This window comes from Oncorhynchus mykiss, chromosome 32 (assembly GCF_013265735.2).
Source record: "Oncorhynchus mykiss isolate Arlee chromosome 32, USDA_OmykA_1.1, whole genome shotgun sequence".
NCBI classification, from domain to species: Eukaryota; Metazoa; Chordata; class Actinopteri; order Salmoniformes; family Salmonidae; genus Oncorhynchus; species Oncorhynchus mykiss.
Genome location: NC_050572.1, coordinates 18,324,314 through 18,348,607, shown reverse-complemented (window position 1 = coordinate 18,348,607; position 24,294 = coordinate 18,324,314). Strand labels below are relative to the sequence as shown.

Below are 24,294 nucleotides of genomic sequence, written 5' to 3'. Positions count from 1 at the left end.
TCTGGACCCTCTCTTTCTAAAATTATCTGCCGCAATTGCTGCAACCTCTATTACCAGTCTGTTCAACCTCTCTTTCGTATTGTCCGAGATCCCTAAAGATTGGAAAGCTCTTCAAAGGGGGTGACACTCTAAACTAGAGGTCGACCGATTAATCGGAATGGCCAATTAATTAGGGCCGATTTTAAGTTTTCATAACAATCGGAAAAAGCCGATTTGCCGATTTTGTTAAAATATACCTTTATTTAGGGCCTCCTGGGTGGCGCAGTGGTTAAGGGCGCTGTACTTCAGCGCCAGCTGTGCCACCAGAGACTCTGGGTTCGCGCCCAGGCTCTGTCGTAACCCGCCGCGACCGGGAGGTCCGTGGGGCGACGCACAATTGACCTAGAGTAGTCCAGGTTAGGGAGGGGTTTTTACTTACTTTTCTGCTGTTTTGCACACAAGTATTTCTACTTGCACATCACCATCTGCTATCATTCCAGTGTTAATTTTCTAAATTGTAACTACTTCGCTACTATAGCCTATTTATTGCCTTACCTTCTCACGCCATTTGCACACACTGTATATATAGACTTTATTTTTTATATTGTGTTATTGACTGTACGCTTGTTTATTCCATGTGTAACTCTGTGATGTTTTTTGTGTCGCACTGCTTTATCTTGGCCAGGTCTCAGTTGTAAATGAGAACTTGTTCTCAACTAGCTTACCTGGTTAAATAAAGGTGAAAAAATAAAATGAATAAATAATAATAATAGGTTCACATAGCGTCACATAGCTTCATATTGTGTGACATAGCTTCACATTGCGTGACATAGCTTCGCATAGCGTCACATAGCTTCATATTGTGTGACATAGCTTCACATTGCGTGACATAGCTTCGCATAGCGTCACATAGCTTCACATAGCGTCACATAGCGTCACTTAGCTTCACATAGCGTCACATAGCGTCACATAGCTTCCCACAGTGCTAACAGGGTTAATGACCACGGCCCTCAGCCACATGGCTGCAGTCAAAAGCTACATTCATTTGGATGCTAATCGAATAAAAGGGGCTGTGTAACATCTGAATGGAAGGTAAAGTAAAGGGGAAACACAGTTCAGTCAATGAGAGAGAAACACCATTGAGTTGAAATCAATTACAAAAGCTCAAGTGTCACATGAAAGAGTTAGTCTTGACTTTCTCCGGGGGTAGGCCTGACAGCCAACTGAATTACGCTCATGAGTATGTGAGCTGTGGTGTGGTTTTCGCGTGAGTCACAATCGCTCTGCTTTCAAATGATTCTTCAATGATCAAACGAAGAGATTGTATTGAAGATGTCAGGTGTGAAAACAAGTCAACACGACTACGTGTTCTATCCTGAGGAAAATAAGAACAGAGATTGCTTTTCATCATGCTGTGTTGTCAGTGACTTTTGAGAAGAAGAAAAAACTTGAAAGGTTACATCAATAAATCACTTTAAAAGTGGTGTCATGCCAAACATCAACCATCAAGCAGAAGCTTATGTGAGGGCAAGTGGGATGATTCATTGATGAATTCAGGCAATGATTTCATGCAGACTGGAGAGGCCTGTGTGAATCCTGTGTGTGTCTCGCCCTATGAGACTCTGGCCTTTGACCTCACTGGAGACACCCCCACACAACACAGCAAAACACACACACATGCACATACACTTCTCTGGAGGGTGGAAACACAAGCCCTGTCTCTGGAGGAATGCTGGCCCCCCTGCCAGTCTACACAAAGGAATGTGTCTTGTCACACCACACACACTGCAACCTGTTTTCACTACATGACACACAATCATGTTCTCCAGTGTTTTAAAGTACTGTCCAGTGAAAATCTCACTTTTAAAAGTTAATATTCTGTTAACTCATACCCAAATAATGTTCTTGACTCATTCTTTACTCGTATTGGTGGCCAAAGCATAAATTGGAGAAAAAACCCACTTCAAAACCCCCACCTCAAACTTGTATCTCAAACAGACCGTTTAAAAGACGCTTGCTATTTCCTCATAGAGGATGCTGTCATCCTCAATAGGAGGATGAGCTGGCCAATCAGCAGTCTACTGCCATTAATATTTTTAATGACCAGTATACACACACACCATTCCAACACAGAAAAACTGCTTTTTCAAATACTTAATTAAAATAAATTGTAAGGAAAAAATGTTCAGTCATATTGTAATTAATTTCTCTGCTGCCAATGACTGGAACGAATTGCAAAAATAACTGAAGTTGGAGACGTATATCTCCCTCACTAACTTTAAGCATCAGCTATCTGAGCAGCTAACCGATCGCTGCAGCTGTGCACAGCCCATCTGTAAATAGCCCATCCAATCTACCTACCTCATCCCCGTATTGTTTTTATTTATTTTTTTGCTCTTTTGCACACCAGTATTTCTACTTACACATCATCATCTGCACATCTATCACTCCAGTGTTCATTTGCTAAATTGTAATTACTTCGCTACTATGGCCTATTTATTGCCTTACCTGCTCACGCCATTTGCGCACACTGTATATAGGCTTTTTCTATTGTCTTATCTTATTTTTTTTTTCAATTATAAGTCGTATTTGATAGAAATCTGGACACACTGGACAGTTACTTTAAGCACCCATATTTCCTTCAAGGCCATAGCTATCTGCAGTCAATCTGTAACCCAAGCCTGACACTGAAGCCTCTATATGTACACAGTGCTTGACTTGGTGTAGGAGCTGTCTTTTTCTAAGTCTGTCCATTAGTCGGTCCATTCACAGAAATTCACAAATGACATTATGCTATAGAGACCTCTGATTATTCACTGTTAATGGTTTATACACATGTTCAATGACTTACTTCTCCATAACTTTTACCCACATTCCTATTGTTATAGCCTACATGAAAAGTAAGCATTACTGACACTGGAAGGCTGCTGTGTCTGATCCCATGTAGAACTACCACCTCCTGCCATTGTGCCCTTGATCTAGGCACTTAACACCCCACATAGAACTGCACTGATAGCACCATGTTGTCAACATGTGGTCAACCCTCCATCTGGAGAACTCCTGGTTGTGCAGGCTTGGCCTTTTCAACATTACAACTAAATACTTTATTCCCTCATTCAATAAATCAGGGATCAACGGATAAGATAGGCTACTTCAAAGCAAGGTATTTAACTAGACATGTTTATTTATTAGGCTCAAACATTCATGTTTCAGGGGAGATCTATGCACAGAACATTCTTTGTTCATTAGGCTATTCTTAGAACATTTTGTACGTTGTTGCAATTACATGTCTCCTGCCTAATCGAGGGGATTCCCTGCTTTCCAACAGTGCAGATTTATTTAGGCTCTACAGTGCCGGTAGAAAGGCAACAACAAAATGAATGCTTAGTTAGCTTTAGTTAAGTAGCGAGATAACCGCTACATGTTTTGTTTTTAATTGGTGATGTAGTTTGTCTGTCTGTTATTATTTTATACCTGCTGCTTTCAATAGCCTGTGTTCTCTCTCCTCGGGCAACAGCCCAGTCGCACTGGCAGACACACGCAGCACCACAGACGTGCACTGAAGAGTCATTCTGATAACGACTGACATGTCGTGTTCTCTCTCCTCGGGCAACGGCCCAGTCGCACTGGCAGGCACACGCAGCACCACAGACGTGCACTGAAGAGTCATTCTGATAACGACTGACATGTCGTGTTCTCTCTCCTCGGGCAACGCCCCAGTCGCACTGGCAGGCACACGCAGCATCACAGACGTGCACTGAAGAGTCATTCTGATAACGACTGACATGTCGTGTTCTCTCTCCTCGGGCAACGGCCCAGTCGCACTGGCAGACACACGCAGCACCACAGACGTGCACAGAAGAGTCATTCTGATAATGACTGACATGTCGTGTTCTCTCTCCTCGGGCAACGGCCCAGTCGCACTGGCAGACACACGCAGCACCACAGACGTGCACTGAAGAGTCATTCTGATAATGACTGACATGTCGTGTTCTCTCTCCTCGGGCAACGGCCCAGTCGCACTGGCAGGCACACGCAGCACCACAGACGTGCACTGAAGAGTCATTCTGATAACGACTGACATGTCGTGTTTTTTATTGATTGATCATATTTAAAGAGTCATTCTGATAACGACTGACATGTCGTGTTTTTTATTGATTGATCATATTTAAAAGTGCGCTTTCATGACTTAATTTAACAACAATTATGAAACTCATTTCCATGACGTTTCATGACCTTACAAACCCTCATTTAACAATTTGGAGCAGCGCATCATGACATTCAGGCTGGCACATTTTCAATCTGCACAATCTCAAACAGGCTACTGTCATTCACAGATTCACAAACTAGAGGCAAATGAATAAATAAATAAATAACGGACGTGATCTTTCCTCTTGGAAGCAGTGTTTATTTATAGTGGTCAGCGGTAGGGCTAACGCTAACTTATTAATAGGAAGTTTCATCACTGTGTAAAAGTCACCTTACTGTCACTCTCACTCACCACCACCTGTCACCACACCGGCTACAGCCACCCAGAAGCACTAAGGCCATAAAAGGCACAACACACTGTCCCTTCTGGCCGGTCAATGCTCCCACACACACACACACACACACACACACACACACACACACACACACACACACACACACACACACACACACACACACACACACACACACACACACACACACACACACACACACACACACACACACACACACCCTTTCTCCCTGTCCCCCTAGACGCTGCCATCAGATAACCCACCCGCAGCAGAACAGAGATAGATAGCTGACCCTCCTCCACGTATGTGGACCAAGGACAGATACCCTGTTGAAAACTTTCACACAAGTTTATGTGGTGAGGACAGTCATTCATTTTTGTAAACAACAATTAAAGTTAAATATGTGGTTATCTTTTCTGTGTTGAACTGTAAACAAAGGTTTACTGTTGGGAGTGAGTCCAATAATGCATTCTCGTCATCTACACCAATGCTTTCTTTTGTTATACCTGCCAACAAACCTGGATACGCTATCGATTTTGATGGAGTAAGCACAATCCATTCCAGAAGCTAATGTTTTAGCGGCTAGCTTTCATTAGCATTAGCTTCATCTGTTCTTATCTGTCTGACGGAGGGGCACTGAGTGCTAGGCTATTCCATGGGGCCCAGACCAGGGACATGATTGATGGAACTAATTACTCTGGGAAGCTGCTTTAGGAAACCAACTCTGCAGGAAGGAAGCATAGAATGTACATACTGGAACAATTAAAGGAGGATTTACACTGGTGTGACTTCTCTTCTCTGAGCTGCTAGCTGACATTTTATCTGTTTTTTACATCTCCCTTTGGGGTCTGTCTCTTTTTGAAAAGTCGCTTGTGGGTTTTTTCCCAAACATTTTTGCAGTGTTAGCTGAAATGTAGGTGTGGAAAGTTGTTTTGAAAGCGACAGAATGTAGCCAAATCTCAAACAAATACGCCAGGCTCATCAATCTCATTCTCATAACTGTCATACAGACAATCATTTACAATGAAAACTCCTCAGTATTGAACATTGATCTTTTGCTTGGCGAGGACCTTCAAATCTATCAAAATGACATATCTGTCCCCTTCCTATTCTATTTCTGTGAAGTAAATACTGCTCTGACTCGCCACGTGACAACAGCAACATTACGCACAAAACATGATCAGAATACCGCAAGCTCCTACTTGGTTCCATGTAGGCTACTCAATCCAGAGTGAGTCGAGTTTGGAATGTGGACGGTTCCATCCTAAATGGCACCCCTATTCCCTTTACAGTGGACTACTTTTAGCCTAGTTCAAGTTGCATTGTCACATAACCAAGTACAGAGAAATGCTTTACTTTTACACTCTGCCCAACAGTGCATGGGGTGCCATTTGGGACCCACCCAGCGACTTCGTTACAGACTTCCAGGCCAGCTCTGTTCTTTAGAAGGGATGGGTGGGTATTATCAAGTCTCAGTTTACACATTCGACTCACAGAGAAAGGGTAGAAGAAGTAGGAGCTGGGTCATTGTGGACACAACAGGTTCATTTTACCTCAGTGTGCTAGCTGCCTTTAAGCCTGGGGCTAAGCTTTCAATAGCCTGTATAATTAATGAAGCTGTGAGTCTGGGACACGGGGTTCTCAGGTGAGAGAGAGAGAGAGTCACGTTCTGACCTTAGTTCCTATATTATGTCTTTGTGTTAGTTTGGTCAGGGCGTGAGTTGGGGTGGGTAGTCTATGTTCTTTTTTCTTTGTTGTATTTCTGTGTTTGGCCTGGTATGGTTCTCAGTCAGAGGCAGCTGTCGATCGTTGTCTCTGTTTGAGAATCATACTTAGGTAGCCTTTTCCCACCTGCGCTTTGTGGGTGATTATTTTCCGTGTCAGGTTTTGTTCCATACGGGACTGTGTCGGTTTTCATTTATTCTCTTGTTCCTTTTGTTTTCTGTGTCCAGTGATATTTCATGAAACTATATTATGGACACTTACCACGCTGCGCATTGGTCCGATCTTGTCTACTCTTCCTCAGATGACGAGGAGAACCGTTACAGAGAAAGAGAGAGAGAGAGAGAGAGAGAGAGGGGCACAGAAGAGAGATACAAGGAGAGAGAGAGAAGAGAAATGGGGGGAGAGAGACAGAAAGAAAGAGCGAGAACTAAAAACCCCTAACAAAGAGTTCTGCCGACACATAGGTATCAAGTAATATATTAACCCACCAGTATTCAGCCCCCTGCAATCACAGGAACAGTATGGGATCCATACCTACAGTTACATCCGGCCTGACAAGCAACCTCTGCAGCAGGCCCCAGACCTGGTACAGCCAGGGGTACTGTCCTGCCTGTGGTGTGAGGGCAGAGGGCTGTGAACACTGTCAAAAGGACACTTGGGACACCTGCCAGAGGTAAAAACTCAACAACACCTCAACTCAACAGCAAACCCAGCAACACACAAGGGGGCATACAACTTGTGAGGCATCAACTTTTACCACAAGTTTGTGATGAATTTCCACTATCAGGCTTCTCCTCAGTGTTTGGTCAAACATTTTTACCTTTCGTGTTTCCACCTCCGAGACCTGGCCCAAAAATATTCTAAAAGTTCCTGTCCTGACAGTCCTTATTTCTTTAAAGTCAAGGCTTTGTTCTGTTACGATAACTTTCAATTCATTATCGAAGGGAGGGAGAGGTTCACAGCTGCTCACAGGGAAACAATTAATACATATAACTAATATTCTGATGTGATTCTCTCTCTGTGGTCCAGTCAGCTGAGAAGAGAGGGATGACTGAGTAATAGGAGACAGTCTGATACATTCCATCCATTGCTGGCTGTTTGTTTGCCGATGTCCAGGCAGCAGAACTAATAGATTGTCTGTCTGTCTGTCTGTCTGTCTGTCTGTCTGTCTGTCTGTCTGTCTGTCTGTCTGTCTGTCTGTCTGTCTGTCTGTCTGTCTGTCTGTCTGTCTGTCTGTCTGTCTGTCTGTCTGTCTTACTCCAACTGTGTGTGGTAGGCTGACACAAATGAAGACTCAGTCGGCGTGCTTGGGGTCTACAAATGGCATGTCATAAGAGGTGGGGGGAGGGAGAGATAGAGCAGAGAGATAGAGCAGAGAGATAGAGCCACTGTGATTATTATTTCTCCCTACTGGTCATCTACGAATGTTTGAACATTTTGAAGAACGATCTGGCCTTAATGGCCATGTAATCTTCACCTGGCACAGCCAGAAGAGGACTGGCTACCCCTCAGAGCCTGGTTCCTCTTTAGGTTTCTTCCTAGGTTCCTGCCTTTCTAGGGAGTTTTTCCTAGCCACCGTGCTTCTACATGTTGCTGTTTGGGTTCTGTCCAACCACTTTGCGACATCTGCTCATGTAAAAAGGGCTTCATAAATACGTACATTTGATTGATTGACTGAGAGAGAGAGAGAGGGAGGGAGAGAGCAGGAAGAGAGAGTGTGAGAGAGCACGACAGAGAGAGAGAGGGAGGGAGAGAGCAGGAAGAGAGAGTGTGAGAGAGCACGACAGAGAGAGAGAGGGAGGGAGAGAGCAGGAAGAGAGAGTGTGAGAGAGCACGACAGAGAGAGAGAGGGAGGGAGAGAGCAGGAAGAGAAAGTGTGAGAGAGCATGACAGAGAGAGAGAGGGAGGGAGAGAGCAGGAAGAGAGAGTGTGAGAGAGCACGACAGAGAGAGAGAGGGAGGGAGAGAGCAGGAAGAGAGAGTGTGAGAGAGGACGACAGAGAGAGAAAGAGTGAGTGCGCAAGAGAGAGCGAGAGACAGAGAGAGACCGAGAGAGACAGAGCGAGAACATCAACTGCTACTCAATACTGCACTTCACCAAAGCCCAGAGATCCTAGGCAGCACCAGTGACAAGACAGTGGATGTTTTGTTTTCTCTATTCATAGAGTGCTCCTCTTTTCTCTCATGCTGGACTGAAAATTAGGCAGGGGGGGAACCCAACACGACAAGCCCCACCAAAACCAACAGAGATCGCTTCCTGCTCCCAGCACGCTAACAGATAGAGATATCACGCCTCCATGACATTAATACGGTTTACTGGAAGTGAACCAAGATGCTACCTGATCCTGGAACCCAGTGCAGGTGCAGCCCTGGTCAGGTCTGACAGGAACAAGGAACCTCTCATCAGTGCTCACCTCCCACCACATCAGTCAGACTCCCAAGGTTGGTATTCACAAACCGTCTCAAACCGTGCTGATCTAGGACCAGGTTATCCCTGTCCATATGATTGTATTTATTAACACCTAAAAGGGAAAATTGACCCTAGGTCAGCACTCCTACTCTGAGACTTTTTGTGAAAACTGGCCAAGGCCCCCAGGCTTGGGTCTCCTCTCACTGGCTTGGGTCTCCTCTCCCTGGCTTGGGTCTCCTCTCCCTGGCTTGGGTCTCCTCTCCCTGGCTTGGGTCTTTTCTCTCTGGCTTGGGTCTCCTCTCCCTGGCTTGGGTCTCCTCTACCTGGCTTGGGTCTCCTCTCCCTGACTTGGGTCTCCTCTACCTGGCTTGGGTCTCCCCTCCCTGGCTTGGGTCTCCCCTCCCTGGCTTGGGTCTCCTCTCCCTGACTTGGGTCTCCTCTCCCTGACTTGGGTCTCCTCTACCTGGCTTGGGTCTTTTCTCTCTGGCTTGGGTCACCTCTCCCTGGCTTGGGTCTCCCCTCCCTGGCTTGGGTCTCCTCTCCCTGACTTGGGTCTCCTCTACCTGGCTTGGGTCTTTTCTCTCTGGCTTGGGTCTCCTCTCCCTGACTTGGGTCTCCTCTCCCTGGCTTGGGTCTACTCTCCCTGGCTTGGGTCTCCTCTCCCTGGCTTGGGTCTCCTCTCCCTGGCTTGGGTCTCCTCTCCCTTGCTTGGGTCTCCTCTCCCTTGCTTGGGTCTCCTCTCCCTGGCTTGGGTCTCCTCTCCCTGGCTTGGGTCTCCTCTCCCTGGCTTGGGTCTCCTCTACCTGGCTTGGGTCTCCTCTACCTGGCTTGGGTCTCCTCTCCCTGGCTTGGGTCTCCTCTCCCTGGCTTGGGTCTCCTCTCCCTGGCTTGGGTCTCCTCTCCCTGGCTTGGGTCTCCTCTCCCTGGCTTGGGTCACCTCTCCCTGGCTTGGGTCTCCTCTCATCTCGCAGTCTGAGGCAGCAGGCATTCAGTTTGCTCCACTCCAGATAATGAGTCTGGCTATCAGCCACCACTGGCCAATAGATAACCACCAGTGAGGGTGAGAGACACTCCACTTAGCTCCCCATTCTCTCAGGTGAGAGATCCCTTCTGGGTAATGACTCTTTCTCCTCTTATCTCTAAAACCAATGAGAAGGAGGAGGGTGAAATGGCACCACACACACGCACACACACACACACAAACACACACACAAGCTGTGGATGGATGAACTGCACTCCATCCCCCATTCCTCTCCTCCCCAGATCTCTGGTGTTGGACTCTGTGTTGGACTCTTATCATGCAGTATATTAGCAGAGGAGAAGTCCTGATCCACATCTGGGAGAGAACAACTGATGGACACCCAATTATCGCCTCTTAAAAAGACATGGAGTGGTAATGGCTCACTTGATAGCCGGAGAGGGAAGAGGGGAAGAGGAGGAAGAGGCGAAGAGACTAGAGGTCGACCGATTATGATTTTTCAACGCAGATACCGATACCGAGTATTGGAGGACCAAAAAAAGCCGATACCGATTAATCGGACGATTTTTGTTTATTTATTTGTAATAATGACAATTACAACAATACTGAATGAACACTTATTTTAACTTAATATAATCAATAAAAATCTATTTAGCCTCAAATAAATAATGAAACATGTTCAATTTGGTTTAAATAATGCAAAAACAAAGTGTTGGAGAAGAAAGTAAAAGTCCAATATGTGCCATGTAAAAAAGCTCATGTTTAAGTTCCTTGCTCAGAACATGAGAACATATGAAAGTTGGCGGTTCCTTTTAACATGAGACTTCAATATTCCAAAATAAGAGGTTTTAGGTTGTAGTTAATATAGTATTTATAGGACTATTTCTCTCTTTACCATTTGTTTTTCATATACCTTTGACTATTGGATGTTCTTATAGGCACTATAGTATTGCCAGTGTAACAGTATAGCTTCCGTCCCTCTCCTCGCCCCCACCTGGGCTTGAACAAGGAACACATCGACAACAGCCACACTCGAAGCAGCGTTACCCATGCAGAGAAAGGGGAACAACTACTCCAAGTCTCAGAGCGAGTAACGTTTGAAACGCTATTAGCGCGCACCCCGCTAACTAGCTAACCATTTCACATCGGTTACACCAGCCATTAGGCTGATAGGCTTGAAGTCATAAACAGCGCTGTGCTTGCGAAGAGCTGCTGACAAAACGCACGTAAGTGCTGTTTCGATGAATGCTTACGAGCCTGCTGCTGCCTACCATCGCTCATAGACTTAATTATAACATAACACACAGAAATACGAGCCTTTGGTTATTAATCAATATGGCCGAATCCGGAAACTATCATATCGAAAACAAAAAGTTTATTATTTCAGTGAAATACGGAGCCGTTCGGTATTTTATCTAACGGGTGGCATCCCTAAGTCTAAATATTCTTGTTACATTGCACAACCTTCAATGCTATGTCATAATTACGTAAAATTGTGGCAAATTAGTTCGCAATGAGCCAGGCGGCCCAAACTGTTTCATATACCCTGACCCTGCATGCAATGAACGCAAGAAAAGTGACACAATTTCACCTGGTTAATATTGCCTGCTAACCTGGATTTCTTTTAGCTAAATATGCAGGTTTAAAAATATATACTTCTGTGTATTGATTTTAAGAAAGGCATTGATGTTTATGGTTAGGTACAATCGTGCAACGATTGTGCTTTTTTCACAAATGCGCTTTTGTTAAATCATCCCGTTTGGCGAAATTGGCTGTCTTTGTTAGGAAGAAATAGTCTTCACACAGATCGCAACGAGCCAGGCGGCCCAAACTGCTGCATATAGCCTGACTGTGTTGCAAGAGAAGTGACACAATTTTCCTAGTTAAAATAAATTAATGTTAGCAGGCAATATTAACTAAATATGCAGGTTTAAAAATATATACTTGTGTATTGATTTTAAGAAAGGCATTGATGTTTATGGTTAGGTACACATGGTTAGGTACACGTTGGAGCAACGACAGTCCTTTTTCGCGAATGCGCACCACATCGATTATATGCAACGCAGGACACTCTAGATAAACTAGTAATATCATCAACCATGTGTAGTTAACTAGTGATTATGATTGATTGATTAATTGTTTTTTTATAAGATAAGTTTAATGCTAGCTAGCAACTTACCTTGGCTTCTTACTGCATTCGTGTAACAGGCAGGCTCCTCGTGGAGTGCAATGTAAGGCAGGTGGTTAGAGCGTTGGACTAGTAACCGGAAGGTTGCAAAATTGAATCCCCGAGCTGACAAGGTAAAAATCTGTCGTTCTGCCCCTGAACAAGGCTGTTAACCCACCGTTCCTAGGCTGTCATTGAAAATAAGAATGTGTTCTTAACTCACTTGCCTAGTTAAATAAAGGCTAAAATTATTTTTTTTTAAATAAAGATCGGCCAAATCGGTGTTCGGATTAATTCCGATTAATCGGTTGACCTCTAGAAGAGATGTAAGGGAAGAGACGGAATAGGGCAAGAGGGGAAGAGACGGAAGAGGGGAAGAGGGAAAGAGACGGAAGAGGGCAAGAGGGGAAGAGACGGAAGAGGGCAAGAGGGGAAGAGACGGAAGAGGGGAAGAGACGGAATAGGGCAAGAGGGGAAGAGGGAAAGAGACGGAAGAGGGCAAGAGGGGAAGAGACGGAATAGAGTCGGAATAGAGACGGAATAGAGCAAGAGGGGAAGAGACGGAAGAGGGGAAGAGGGGAAGAGACGGGAGAGGGCAAGAGGGGAAGAGGGAAAGAGACGGAAGAGGGCAAGACACGGAAGAGGGAAAGAGGGGAAGAGACGGAAGAGGGCAAGAGATGGAAGAGGGCAAGAGGGGAAGAGACGGAAGAGGGAAAGAGACGGAAGAGACGGAAGAGGGAAAGAGACGGAAGAGGGCAAGAGGGGAAGAGACGGAAGAGGGCAAGAGGGAAAGAGACGGAAGAGGGCAAGAGGGGAAGAGACAGAAGAGGGAAAGAGACGGAAGAGGGCAAGATACAGAAGAGGGCAAGAGGGGAAGAGACGGAAGAGGGAAAGAGACGGAAGAGGGTAAGAGACGGAAGAGGGTAAGAGACGGAAGAGGGAAAGAGACGGAAGAGGGGAAGAAACGGAAGAGGGAAAAAGATTGAAGAGGGAAAGAGACAGAATAGACGGAAGAGGGGAAGAGACGAAGAGTGGAAGAGATGGAATAGTGCAAGAGGGGAAGAGTGGAAGAGATGGAATAGTGCAAGAGGGGAAGAGACGGAAGAGGGGAAGAGACGGAAGAGGGCAAGAGGGGAAGAGACGGAAGAGGGCAAGAGATGGAAGAGGGCAAGAGGGGAAGAGACGGAAGAGGGAAAGAGACGGAAGAGGGCAAGAGGGGAAGAGACGGAAGAGGGAAAGAGGGGAAGAGACGGAAGAGGGAAAGAGACGGAAGAGGGCAAGAGGGGAAGAGACGGAAGAGGGCAAGAGGGAAAGAGACGGAAGAGGGCAAGAGGGGAAGAGACGGAAGAGGGAAAGAGACGGAAGAGGGCAAGAGGGGAAGAGACGGAAGAGGGAAAGAGACGGAAGAGGGAAAGAGACAGAAGAGGGCAAGAGGGGAAGAGACGGAAGAGGGAAAGAGACGGAAGAGGGTAAGAGACGGAAGAGGGTAAGAGACGGAAGAGGGAAAGAGACGGAAGAGGGGAAGAAACGGAAGAGGGAAAAAGATTGAAGAGGGAAAGAGACAGAATAGACGGAAGAGGGGAAGAGACGGAAGAGGGGAAGAGTGGAAGAGATGGAATAGTGCAAGAGGGGAAGAGTGGAAGAGATGGAATAGTGCAAGAGGGGAAGAGATGGAAGAGGGGAAGAGACGGAAGAGGGGAAGAGGGGAAGAGACGGAAGAAGGAAAGAGACGGAAGAGGGCAAGAGGGGAAGAGACGGAAGAGGGGAAGAGACGGAAGAGGGAAAGAGACGGAAGAGGGAAAGAGGGGAAGAGACGGAAGAGGGAAAGAGACGGAAGAGGGCAAGAGGGGAAGAGACGGAAGAGGGAAAGAGACGGAAGAGACGGAAGAGGGAAAGAGACGGAAGAGGGAAAGAGACGGAAGAGGGCAAGAGGGGAAGAGACGGAAGAGGGAAAGAGACGGAAAAGGGAAAGAGACAGAAGAGGGCAAGAGACGGAAGAGGGAAAGAGACGGAAGAGGGAAAGAGACGGAAGAGGGAAAGAGACGGAAGAGGGCAAGAGACAGAAGAGGGAAAGAGACGGAAGAGGGAAAGAGATTGAAGAGGGAAAGAGACAGAATAGACGGAAGAGGGGAAGAGACAGGAGGGAAAGAGACGGAAGAGGGGAAGAGACAGAAGAGGGGAAGAGATAAAAGAGGGGAAGAGACAGAAGAGCGATAGAGGGATGAGAGCGGGAAATTGTGGTCATAGGAAGGGGGTCCAAGATTCCCTAATATGACCAAACCACCTGACCAACTACTACATGTAACATAAACAAATTCTTATTTACAACGATGGCCTAGAAATGTGGTGCATCGAAACAAAATACATTGTTGACAGATCTGGGTTTCAAATTAAATATTTGGTGATGGCCTGCACTAGTCATCTCATGAGTAATCAAATCAAATAAAATTGTATTTGTCACATGCGCCGCATACAACAGTGAAATTATTACTTACAAGCCCTTAACCAACAGTGCAGTTTTAAGGGAAATACCTAAAAATACAAAAAAGTTAAGTAACAAATAATTAAAGAGCAGTAAGGCAGTATTGTTTAAAATGTTCATTCACACAACAACAAGTCAGCTCCAGGCTAGCGCATGTGTTTTTATAGCTGATCTGATGTTGTCTTACATTTGCTCTGCCTGTTCTGTGCCTCATGGTTCATGGTGTGTGATGCACACTGGCTGACTGCATCATTCTCCACAGTGCAGAGCAGAGCAGAGTTTGCTTTGGCCTCACACAGAAGCCTATGATGAGGAAACCAAAAAACAGAGGCCTCAACTCACATAGTTAGCCTGAAGTCGACTGTGAAATAATTGATCAGATATGGCCCTGGTCCTGGTCACCCGTGTTGAGCTATAGCTAAACAAACATCATGCTGAGAGAATACAACCGCTTACCACAGGCAAACACGCTTGACCACACTGCACACCACCACACACACACATTTCCCTCCTATCCCAGAAGGTGTTTGGTGTGGTAATCCTCTGTGGCTTGCCTTTAAGCCGTGGAGTCATTCATCTTCATTACAGTCATGGCTAGAAGAAGCAGATCTGTTATGCTCTCAAACTAGGTTAATGCCTCTACTGTCTGTCTGGGAATAAAAAACGACTTTTCCACCTGGGTGTTTATCATGTCATTCCGCTGCTGGGATGGGTACATTACTAGCCTGGAATCCACACTGATATGCTGGTGAAACAGAGTATATCCCATTGGATTCTAGACTGGGACATTACTGCACAGGGTGGTTAGTTCCTCTCTAAAACTACATTTTCATTTTAGCATTAAACATTCAGGAATAGATGGTACAGGAGCACTCAGACATCAGAGAAAACGTTATGCAGCATTTTCTCTTTATTCTGAGGTGTTGTCAGAGGGGTTATTTGACAAAATAGGTAACGTTATCAACAACTGACTGAAAGCCTATCACTGAGGTGTCGTTATGGTAATACATATTCGATCTTATTCCAGACTGTGAGCAAAAATAACAAACTCCTCCCTTTCTCAGACCTTTTGACCGTTCAGAAAAACTGCAAGTGGCGCAGAAGTTACGCAAGCATGCCAACTCAACTTAACCAACTTGGACAGAGAAAGGTTTTCACGGCCCCAATTATAAGAGAAAATATTTTAAGAAACTGTGCTTAGTCTGGCAGAAAAACAACAGAGCCAGCACAAATATGTTATAACAAGGCTTTGGGTGTCACAGGCGTTTAAATGTTCCCAGATGAGATCAAAGACTCGGGTGTAATTTATTAGCCTTGTTTTCTTCCCACAAGACCCAAACCTCCAGACAACACCACCACCTCCACCCACGTTTCCAGTTAAGACACAGACCCCCTGTGTCAGACCTATACTCTACACGGGAACGTTTCACTAAATGAACACCTCAATTATATAGCCAAAGACCAGAACTATTATTTGACTAATCGTGGCTTCAAAACAGTAATCGGATGTGAAAAGGAAGCACAAAAGCAGAACTAGATGATCCCTAATTGCCCACCAGCCTACTGTGTGGACCACATCATAGGTAAGGCTGCACACAGGGCTGGTTGAGACACATTTAGGGCTGCTCCCGACAAAATAAAATCTTGGTAGACTAAGAGACGTCTATTCTTTTGACCAATTGATTGGTCGGAATTTTAAAACGTGTATTTTTCCATATATAGACACATCCTATGTGTTTTAATCAAATCAACTATATGCACTGAGCTTGTCTGATGCTTTAAGCGAACTGTTTGATGAAATAATTAAGACACACAAATGACAAGAGGGAGTGCCGAGCCTGGCTCAGACTTGCTGCGCGGTGTTTAAAAAAAGACAGCGATTGACTGTGACTAGCACCCGCTCTCTTTTCCCTGCATCAACAGTGTGCATCACGCTGTCAGTGTTGCTGAAGCGGCAACATAATTACAGACATTTCTGACTGAAAAGTTATGTTACCGAAATCTCTCATTTGTTTAGGAAAAACATTCCCTATACCCTCAACTAGGGCTGGGCGATATGGCAAATTAATTATCACGAGATATATATATATATATACAGTGCCTTGCGAAAGTATTCGGCCCCCTTGAACTTTGCGACCTTTTGCCACATTTCAGGCTTCAAACATAAAGATATAAAACTGTATTTTTTTGTGAAGAATCAACAACAAGTGGGACACAATCATGAAGTGGAACGACATTTATTGGATATTTCAAACTTTTTTAACAAATCGAAAACTGAAAAGTTGGGCGTGCAAAATTATTCAGCCCCTTTAAGTTAATACTTTGTAGCGCCACCTTTTGCTGCGATTACAGCTGTAAGTCGCTTGGGGTATGTCTCTATCAGTTTTGCACATCGAGAGACTGAAATTTTTTCCCATTCCTCCTTGCAAAACAGCTCGAGCTCAGTGAGGTTGGATGGAGAGCATTTGTGAACAGCAGTTTTCAGTTCTTTCCACAGATTCTCGATTGGATTCAGGTCTGGACTTTGACTTGGCCATTCTAACACCTGGATATGTTTATTTTTGAACCATTCCATTGTAGATTTTGCTTTATGTTTTGGATCATTGTCTTGTTGGAAGACAAATCTCCGTCCCAGTCTCAGTTCTTTTGCAGACTCCATCAGGTTTTCTTCCAGAATGGTCCTGTATTTGGCTCCATCCATCTTCCCATCAATTTTAACCATCTTCCCTGTCCCTGCTGAAGAAAAGCAGGCCCAAACCATGATGCTGCCACCACCATGTTTGACAGTGGGGATGGTGTGTTCAGCTGTGTTGCTTTTACGCCAAACATAACGTTTTGCATTGTTGCCAAAAAGTTCAATTTTGGTTTCATCTGACCAGAGCACCTTCTTCCACATGTTTGGTGTGTAACCCAGGTGGCTTGTGGCAAACTTTAAACTACACTTTTTATGGATATCTTTAAGAAATGGCTTTCTTCTTGCCACTCTTCCATAAAGGCCAGATTTGTGCAATATACGACTGATTGTTGTCCTATGGACAGAGTCTCCCACCTCAGCTGTAGATCTCTGCAGTTCATCCAGAGTGATCATGGGCCTCTTGGCTGCATCTCTGATCAGTCTTCTCCTTGTATGAACTGAAAGTTTAGAGGGACGGCCAGGTCTTGGTAGATTTGCAGTGGTCTGATACTCCTTCCATTTCAATATTATCACTTGCACAGTGCTCCTTGGGATGTTTAAAGCTTGGGAAATATTTTTGTATCCAAATCTGGCTTTAAACTTCTTCACAACAGTATCTCGGACCTGCCTGGTGTGTTCCTTGTTCTTCATGATGCTCTCTATCTTGCGGTCAGAGGCCGAGCAGTTGCCATACCAGGCAGTGATGCAACCAATCCTCTCAATGGTGCAGCTGTAGAACCTTTAGAAGATCTGAGGACCCATGACAAATATTTTCAGTCTCCTGAGGGGGAATAGGTTTTGTTGTGCCCTCTTTACGACTGTCTTCATGTGCTTGGACCATGTTAGTTTGTTGGTGATGTGGACACCAAGGAACTTGAAGCTCTCAATCTGCTCCAAAGCAGCCCCATTGATGAGAATGGGGGCGTGCTACGTCCTCTTTTTCCTGTAGTCCACAATCATCTCCTTTGTCTTGATCACATTGAGGGAGAGGTTGTTGTCCTGGCACCACACGGCCAGGTCTCTGACCTCCTCCCTATAGGCTGTCTCGTATTTGTCGGTGATCAGGCCTACCACTGTTGTGTCAAATTTAATGATGTTGTTGGAGTCATGCCTGGCCGTGCAGTCATGAGTGAACAGGGAGTACAGGAGGGGACTGAGCACACACCCCTGAGGAGCCCCTGTGTTGAGGATCAGCGTGGCGGATGTGTTGTTACCTACCCTTACCACCTGGGGGTGACCCGTCAGGAAGTCCAGGATCCAGTTGCAGAGGAAGGTGTTTAGTCCCAGGGTCCTTAGCTTATTGATGAGCTTAGAGGGCACTATGGTGCTAAACACTGAGCTATAGTCAATGAATAGCATTCTCCCATAGGTGTTCCTTTTGTCCAGGTGGGAGGGGGCAGTGTGGAGTGCATAATGATTGCATCATCTGTGGATCTGTTGGGGCGGTATGCAAATTGGAGTAGATCTAGGGTTTCTGGGATGATGGTGTTGATGTGAGCCATGACCAGCCTTTCAAAGCACTTCATGGCTACAGACGTGAGTGCTACGGGTCATTTAGGCAGGTTACCTTAGTGTTCTTGGGCACAGGGACTATGGTGGTCTGCTTAAAACATGTTGGTATTACAGACTCGGTATTACAGACCCTACCCCAACTTGTGCTGGGTAGTAGCAAAATACGTCAAATCTGTCTTGAGCTGTTCCTCAACGTTTTCCCTACACTCGCCGTAAAGTTTAGGCAGTGCGGTGTGAGAGAAATGTTTGTGGCCAGGGAGAACATACCTGGGGTCAATTAAATTGATAAACCTCTTGAAACCTTCCTTTTTGACTGTGCTAATTGGTAGCATGTCCTTAGAAATGCAAAGCATAATAGCATTTGTGATGTCTTTGTGTCTTTTCGATGTTTGCTCGTAGGGCATAAACACTGTCAGTGTTGACTGCTTCGGGCGAACATCCCTATATTGGCTGGTGTTTGAGGGGCGTTTATCAATACCGTGGCACAAACTCAAACTTCCTGCATGTTCCAAAGAGTGATTTTGCTTCAGATGGTGAAAAAGGTTTGTCGTATTACCACTTGGTAGCCACCTGTCTATGGCACAATTTGCACCGAACATTGCTTTGCTCTTTGTCGGACTTCAAAAAGCCAAACCACTTCCAAATTACTGAAACAGTTGAACCCTTTTATCAATAATTTATTTGTTGGAAGCTGCTCCTTCTCCATGACTATCACTGCCACTGTTTTCACCTACATCACAATTTTTTTGTGGTTAATAGTGTTTTTTAGTGGGCGTATATCTCTCCACGTGCATATTGTCACTTCTCCGCACGTTCCTGCTGCGTCACAGAGGTGAAATGGACCTAATTATTCTATTTCAACATAATCTAAAAGTATTCTAAACGTTTTTATATTGTTATTGAGGGAAGTAATTACCTCAATAATTATTGAGATTGATTTATCGCCCAGCCCTACCCTCAATGCGTTCTCTCCTTATGTGACACATGTACGCATTACATGCACGTGACCAATAGGGCCTTTGCATATCACAATCACATCAATAAATTGGTACATCGTAACACATGATAGCAAAATCAATGAAGAGTATGTGACAAATAAACTCGAAAAGGGAATGTTTACTGGTTGCTCAGGTGGTAAAGGGGAAGTCAGATATGTGGAATAAATGTGACTAGTTGTGGAAAATACTGGAGCTCAAGAAAAGCAAGGTAATGAGCAAGTGTTGCATGCATATTAGGCCTATGTGTGACAAACAGGTTCTGTTGGAATACAATCTACTTTTTCTGACCGTTTGGAACAATGTAGACAACATTAGATAAATTATAAGTGTACCAGAGAGTCTGTTGTAAAGTTTTTTTGTTTTTTGTAAAGCCGCATTCCTGAAAGCAATTTCCGAAATGGAATGGTTTAGTCCTATTTATTGTTTACGCTAATTATTCAATGGTCGCTTTATTTTACGTTCAAACTAAAATGCTTGAATGCATTTCACATCATGAATGACTCGTATGATGTGTGATGACATGAACAAATAAATGATTGATTGATACAGTAGCCTATATACTGTAAGTATTAAAATAAAGGCATAAGTAAGTTACGGTATTAAGAATAAACAGGATGCTCTCTTAGACTTACAGATCGATGGTGGTGATACAAGGCTGCTATAATAAACCTACTAAAGATGATAATAATAATAGTAATAATAACAATAAAAATGAGATCTGCTGCCTCCACCACATTGTTCTCAAAAACAGTATGCTGGTTAACTTTGCTATTATGCACATAGCAACATGGTCTAGGAAAAGGCGCCAATTCAACAGCGCAGGTATGTGTTTCAGAACCGCGGACAGCGACCACTATCCAACGCTGGAGAAAGCGCATTTGTTGTAAAATAATATTATTTTTTATTTGTGTTACACCATTGCTCTTACATAATTTAACCATATACAATTTCAGTAGCACATGTTTTTTAGACTGATAGACTGTGCCATCCCCACAGCCTCCACAATGGATCAGTCCACTCAGACTGGCACCAATCAGACAGGTGTCTTGTACACCATGATTTGTAAAAACAAATGTGGCTACTGCTCGACTAAAGAAATCTTTGACCAGGTCCTGAGAGTGGCCACAGTGACGGAGGGTGCAAAAAGACAGGTGGATGGACGGATGGACAGACAGGCAGGTGGACAAACAGATAGCCAGGCGGTCAGACAATCAGACAGGCAGGCAGGTAAACAAACAGATAGCCAGGCGGTCAGACAAACAGATAGCCAGACGGCAGACAAACAGATAGCCAGGCGGGCAGACAAACAGATTGGCAGGTTGTTGTAACCTTGTGTGTGCATACATGGTGCGGGACCATAGAGATAGAATATTGTAGCCATAGAGACACAATATGACAATGTTCTATATTATGTTGTTCTGAGCGTGTATAAAAGTGTTCCATTTCATTCTGTGGTTGTAGAGGTGTGCGGTCGTGAGCAAGCCCAGCAGTACATCTCCCTCCCATCTACTAGAGATTACATGCTGATGGGAGTAGAGCTGATAACAGAACAGAGGCTGTGAGAAGATCAATGTCACAGTGTACAGACAGGGGTGGAATCTGCACCAGAATAATCTTCCCAGGACTTTTCTCAGTGACACAGACTTTTCATCCACCCCCCCCCCCCCCCCCTAACCACCCCAGTCCCAAAGGAGAGCCCACACAATGCAGGCAGTCAGATAATCATCCAGAACCCCCTTCTCCAACCCCCCAACCCCACTCCCAAAGGAGAACCCACACAATGTAGCCAGTCCCTCACAATCTACTTCTGCCCTCTACACAACAGAAGCCTCACTGCAGGGAAACTTGTGTATTACATTTACATTGTATCATCAACACTGTCTGGTTGCATGATTATCTCCAATGACATCATGACTTTAACAACAACAACAAATATGGAGAAAACATTTAGCAGAGATTATCTGCATCGCAAACGGTTGCTATGGGGATTCTTACAAGGGGAGAGAAAATGTCATTGTTGAGCAAACATTTTGTCCTTGACGCTTTTGTTACATCTAAAACAGCAAGAATGTGAATGTCATTATAGCACGCCCACACGGTGATCTTCCTCACCACCGGAGAGAATATAGGAAACTTGAAACAGACCTTACAGCTTGATTTTGCAGCACTGTAGCCTTACATTCAGTAAGTTGGCTGTGCAAAGTGCATGAATGACACAATAACAACTCTGCTATTTTTTCAAATGAGTTGCTATGAAAAAGTTAAGCTAGAAAAGGACTTTTCAGCTTTCCTTGAGAAAGGCAGAAACATTGATTTTACAGCTCATGTACAACCTGCTTCTTCACTTCAGATACATGGAATTAAAAAGCACACAGCCCAGTGCTAAATGAATGCATTGGAATGACAAGAGTATCCTAGACCTACGTCATGCAGCTCTCCTCTTGAGAGGGGTATCCACAAGGACCACACTAGTGGCCTTATCTTTCAAATGAGCCAGTGCCAATAGAGGGAGGACCCAGGCTTTGACACCCCTCTGAGGGGGAAGGGTCCTGGACAGAGACCCCCCTCACCACTGTATTGTCTGGGACTCTGTAAACCCTCATTGGAGAGGTGCCCCACTGCCTCTCTTTCCACTGTAGATGAATAGAGACACACCAGTAGATATTACATGTCTCTCTGAACCTTCTCCAATAGCCACTACCTCTTAAACAAGAAAACATTAGCATTTATGTGATTCTCTCTCTCTCATTCCCCCCATTGATGTGATACAATGCAAGCTGGCCATGTGACTTGCTGGAATTGGAAATCAGCCTAGAGGTCACACAAGAGCATAATGGGTTAGTTTTACACATGCTGACACAGGAGCTATTTGTGAAAATCTGATTATGTTGTTTATCTTATTTCTCAATGGGGATAATAGACATACATTGCTTATAGCTTAATCTATAGAACTGTAATAGGCTATGATTTTAAACTGCAGAAGAGCAGGCACTTTTTGTTGTGTGATGAACCCCTATTAATCTAAGACTAGGCAGGGTAGCCTAGTGGTTAGAGCGTTGGACTAGTAACCGGAAGGTTGCAAGATCAAATCCCCGAGCTGACATGGTACAAATCTGTCGTTCTGTCCCTGAACAGGCAGTTAACCCACTGTTCCTAGGCCGTCATTGAAAATAAGAATTTGTTCTTAACTGACTTGCCTAGTTAAATAAAGGTACATTTAATTAATTAAAATAATTAAAATTAATTAAATGGTTGGTATGCCAAATTAGAGTTATTGATTGAAAAACAAAACAAGTATGTCAAAGTAATTATAGGGAAGTCAGATTGCTGGGGCAAACTGGGTAAAACTATTGATATTCAGAGAAACTTGCATGTCTTGCATGGGTATAGGCTCAAGTTAACATAAATTCTGAGAATATAGGCTATTTGTAACTTTTCTTCTACATTTTGGGGTCAGCCCCGTTGTGCACTAATTAGAAGGGGAAGAAACAAGGAGAAATGTTCACAGACAATTTGATACATGAAATGTACTGAAAATAAACAGTTTCCACAATAGTTCATCAATGAGCAAATGACACATTGTAGCTTTAGTAGGCCACCCTTTGAAACTTCCTTGTGATCATGTCCCCACATTCTTTCCCAAGTTGAGCCCTATTCAATTAAATAATTTGAGACTTTCACAATAGAATTAGACCATATATAAAAATAAAAAAAATGTGGAGCCTTTACAGCAGTTGGATATTTCACTGGGTACAAATTCCACCCTTAAAAAAAGATTGCAGTTTTGAAACAGCTGTAAAAGTGCAATAACTGTGGTCAACTGTGGGTTTATTGACGCAGTAATTACAGAATACTACACTCTAACTGCAGTTACACTGCAAAATTACTACAGTAACAAAAAACGGTTATTTTGGACGCAGTATTTGCAGCATACTGCAGTTATAATGCACTCTAAATGCAGTTATACTGCAGTGTACTGCCGTTATACTGCACTCTGACTGCAATCTTTTTTCGGCAGGGCAAAACTTCTCAACAACATGAACATGCGGCGGCCTCCACGTAAACAAACGGGAACAACGCAGTTATTCCAATGCACCGTCATTCAATAACCTCTATCAAACTTTCACATTTACAGAAATGTCTGAATAGTTTAAACAATCGACGACTTGAGAGTGAAAGTGCAATGCAGTCTCCTTCAATCCACAACACACTGCGTTAGCTTGGTAAATGAAACAAAATAACAATTCGTCCTTTAAGAATGTTCATGGACAAAGTTTCACTCTTTCGTTCTGGCGCACAACAACTCACCTGCGAGACCAATGGGATAAGTGTTTGTTCCACCGACCGAGTTTTGATTTCCAGTCCGGAATCAAAGTTAACACTGCTGCAAGGAGATGAAGCCATTTCAGACGATCTCTCTTTATTACACAATGCACTACTGGGTTACCGCTACCTGGCTTAACGTTTCAGTAAATTAGCGTAAAGTAATGTGTGAAAGTATTTGGGGTTTATTCCTCTAGTTACACGGTCGACTGACTGACTCTAAAGAAGCATACCGTTTTAATCCACTCGTGTTCGGCTGTGCTGCATTCTGTGCGCCCGCTAATATCTATGTAGTTTACTCAACTACGACAGGCAGAGGAGTCTGCAGCAACTAGCTAGAGAGTGGGTTGGCTCTCCAGGACTATAGCCGTGCGAGTAGGAACTGACAGGCACGCACATACACACACACAAAGGTTGTAACGATCGCTCGAGAGAGAGAGCACACTGGGGACATGGACGTTTTAGTCTCTTATTTACAGAGCTCATTTCAGTTTGTCTTAAACTCGTACAACATGGTTTATTGTCCGCATAGCCTTTAGCCTAC

The 24,294-nt window shown here is 44.4% G+C and overlaps 1 protein-coding gene across 4 annotated transcripts in view; it reads right to left on the bottom strand.

Moving 5' to 3' along the window:
* Nucleotides 1-24,091, bottom strand: part of ctnnal1 (catenin (cadherin-associated protein), alpha-like 1) — a 124,637-nt gene extending 100,546 nt beyond the window's left edge. For all 4 annotated transcript variants that reach the window (XM_036970839.1, XM_036970842.1, XM_036970840.1 and 1 more), the window contains exon 1: nucleotides 23,736-24,091. In XM_036970839.1, the coding sequence (XP_036826734.1) occupies nucleotides 23,736-23,831 (96 nt within the window). In that variant the 5' untranslated portion in view covers nucleotides 23,832-24,091. The remainder of the gene's footprint in view (nucleotides 1-23,735) is intronic.
* Between the last annotated feature and the right edge of the window lie 203 nt (nucleotides 24,092-24,294).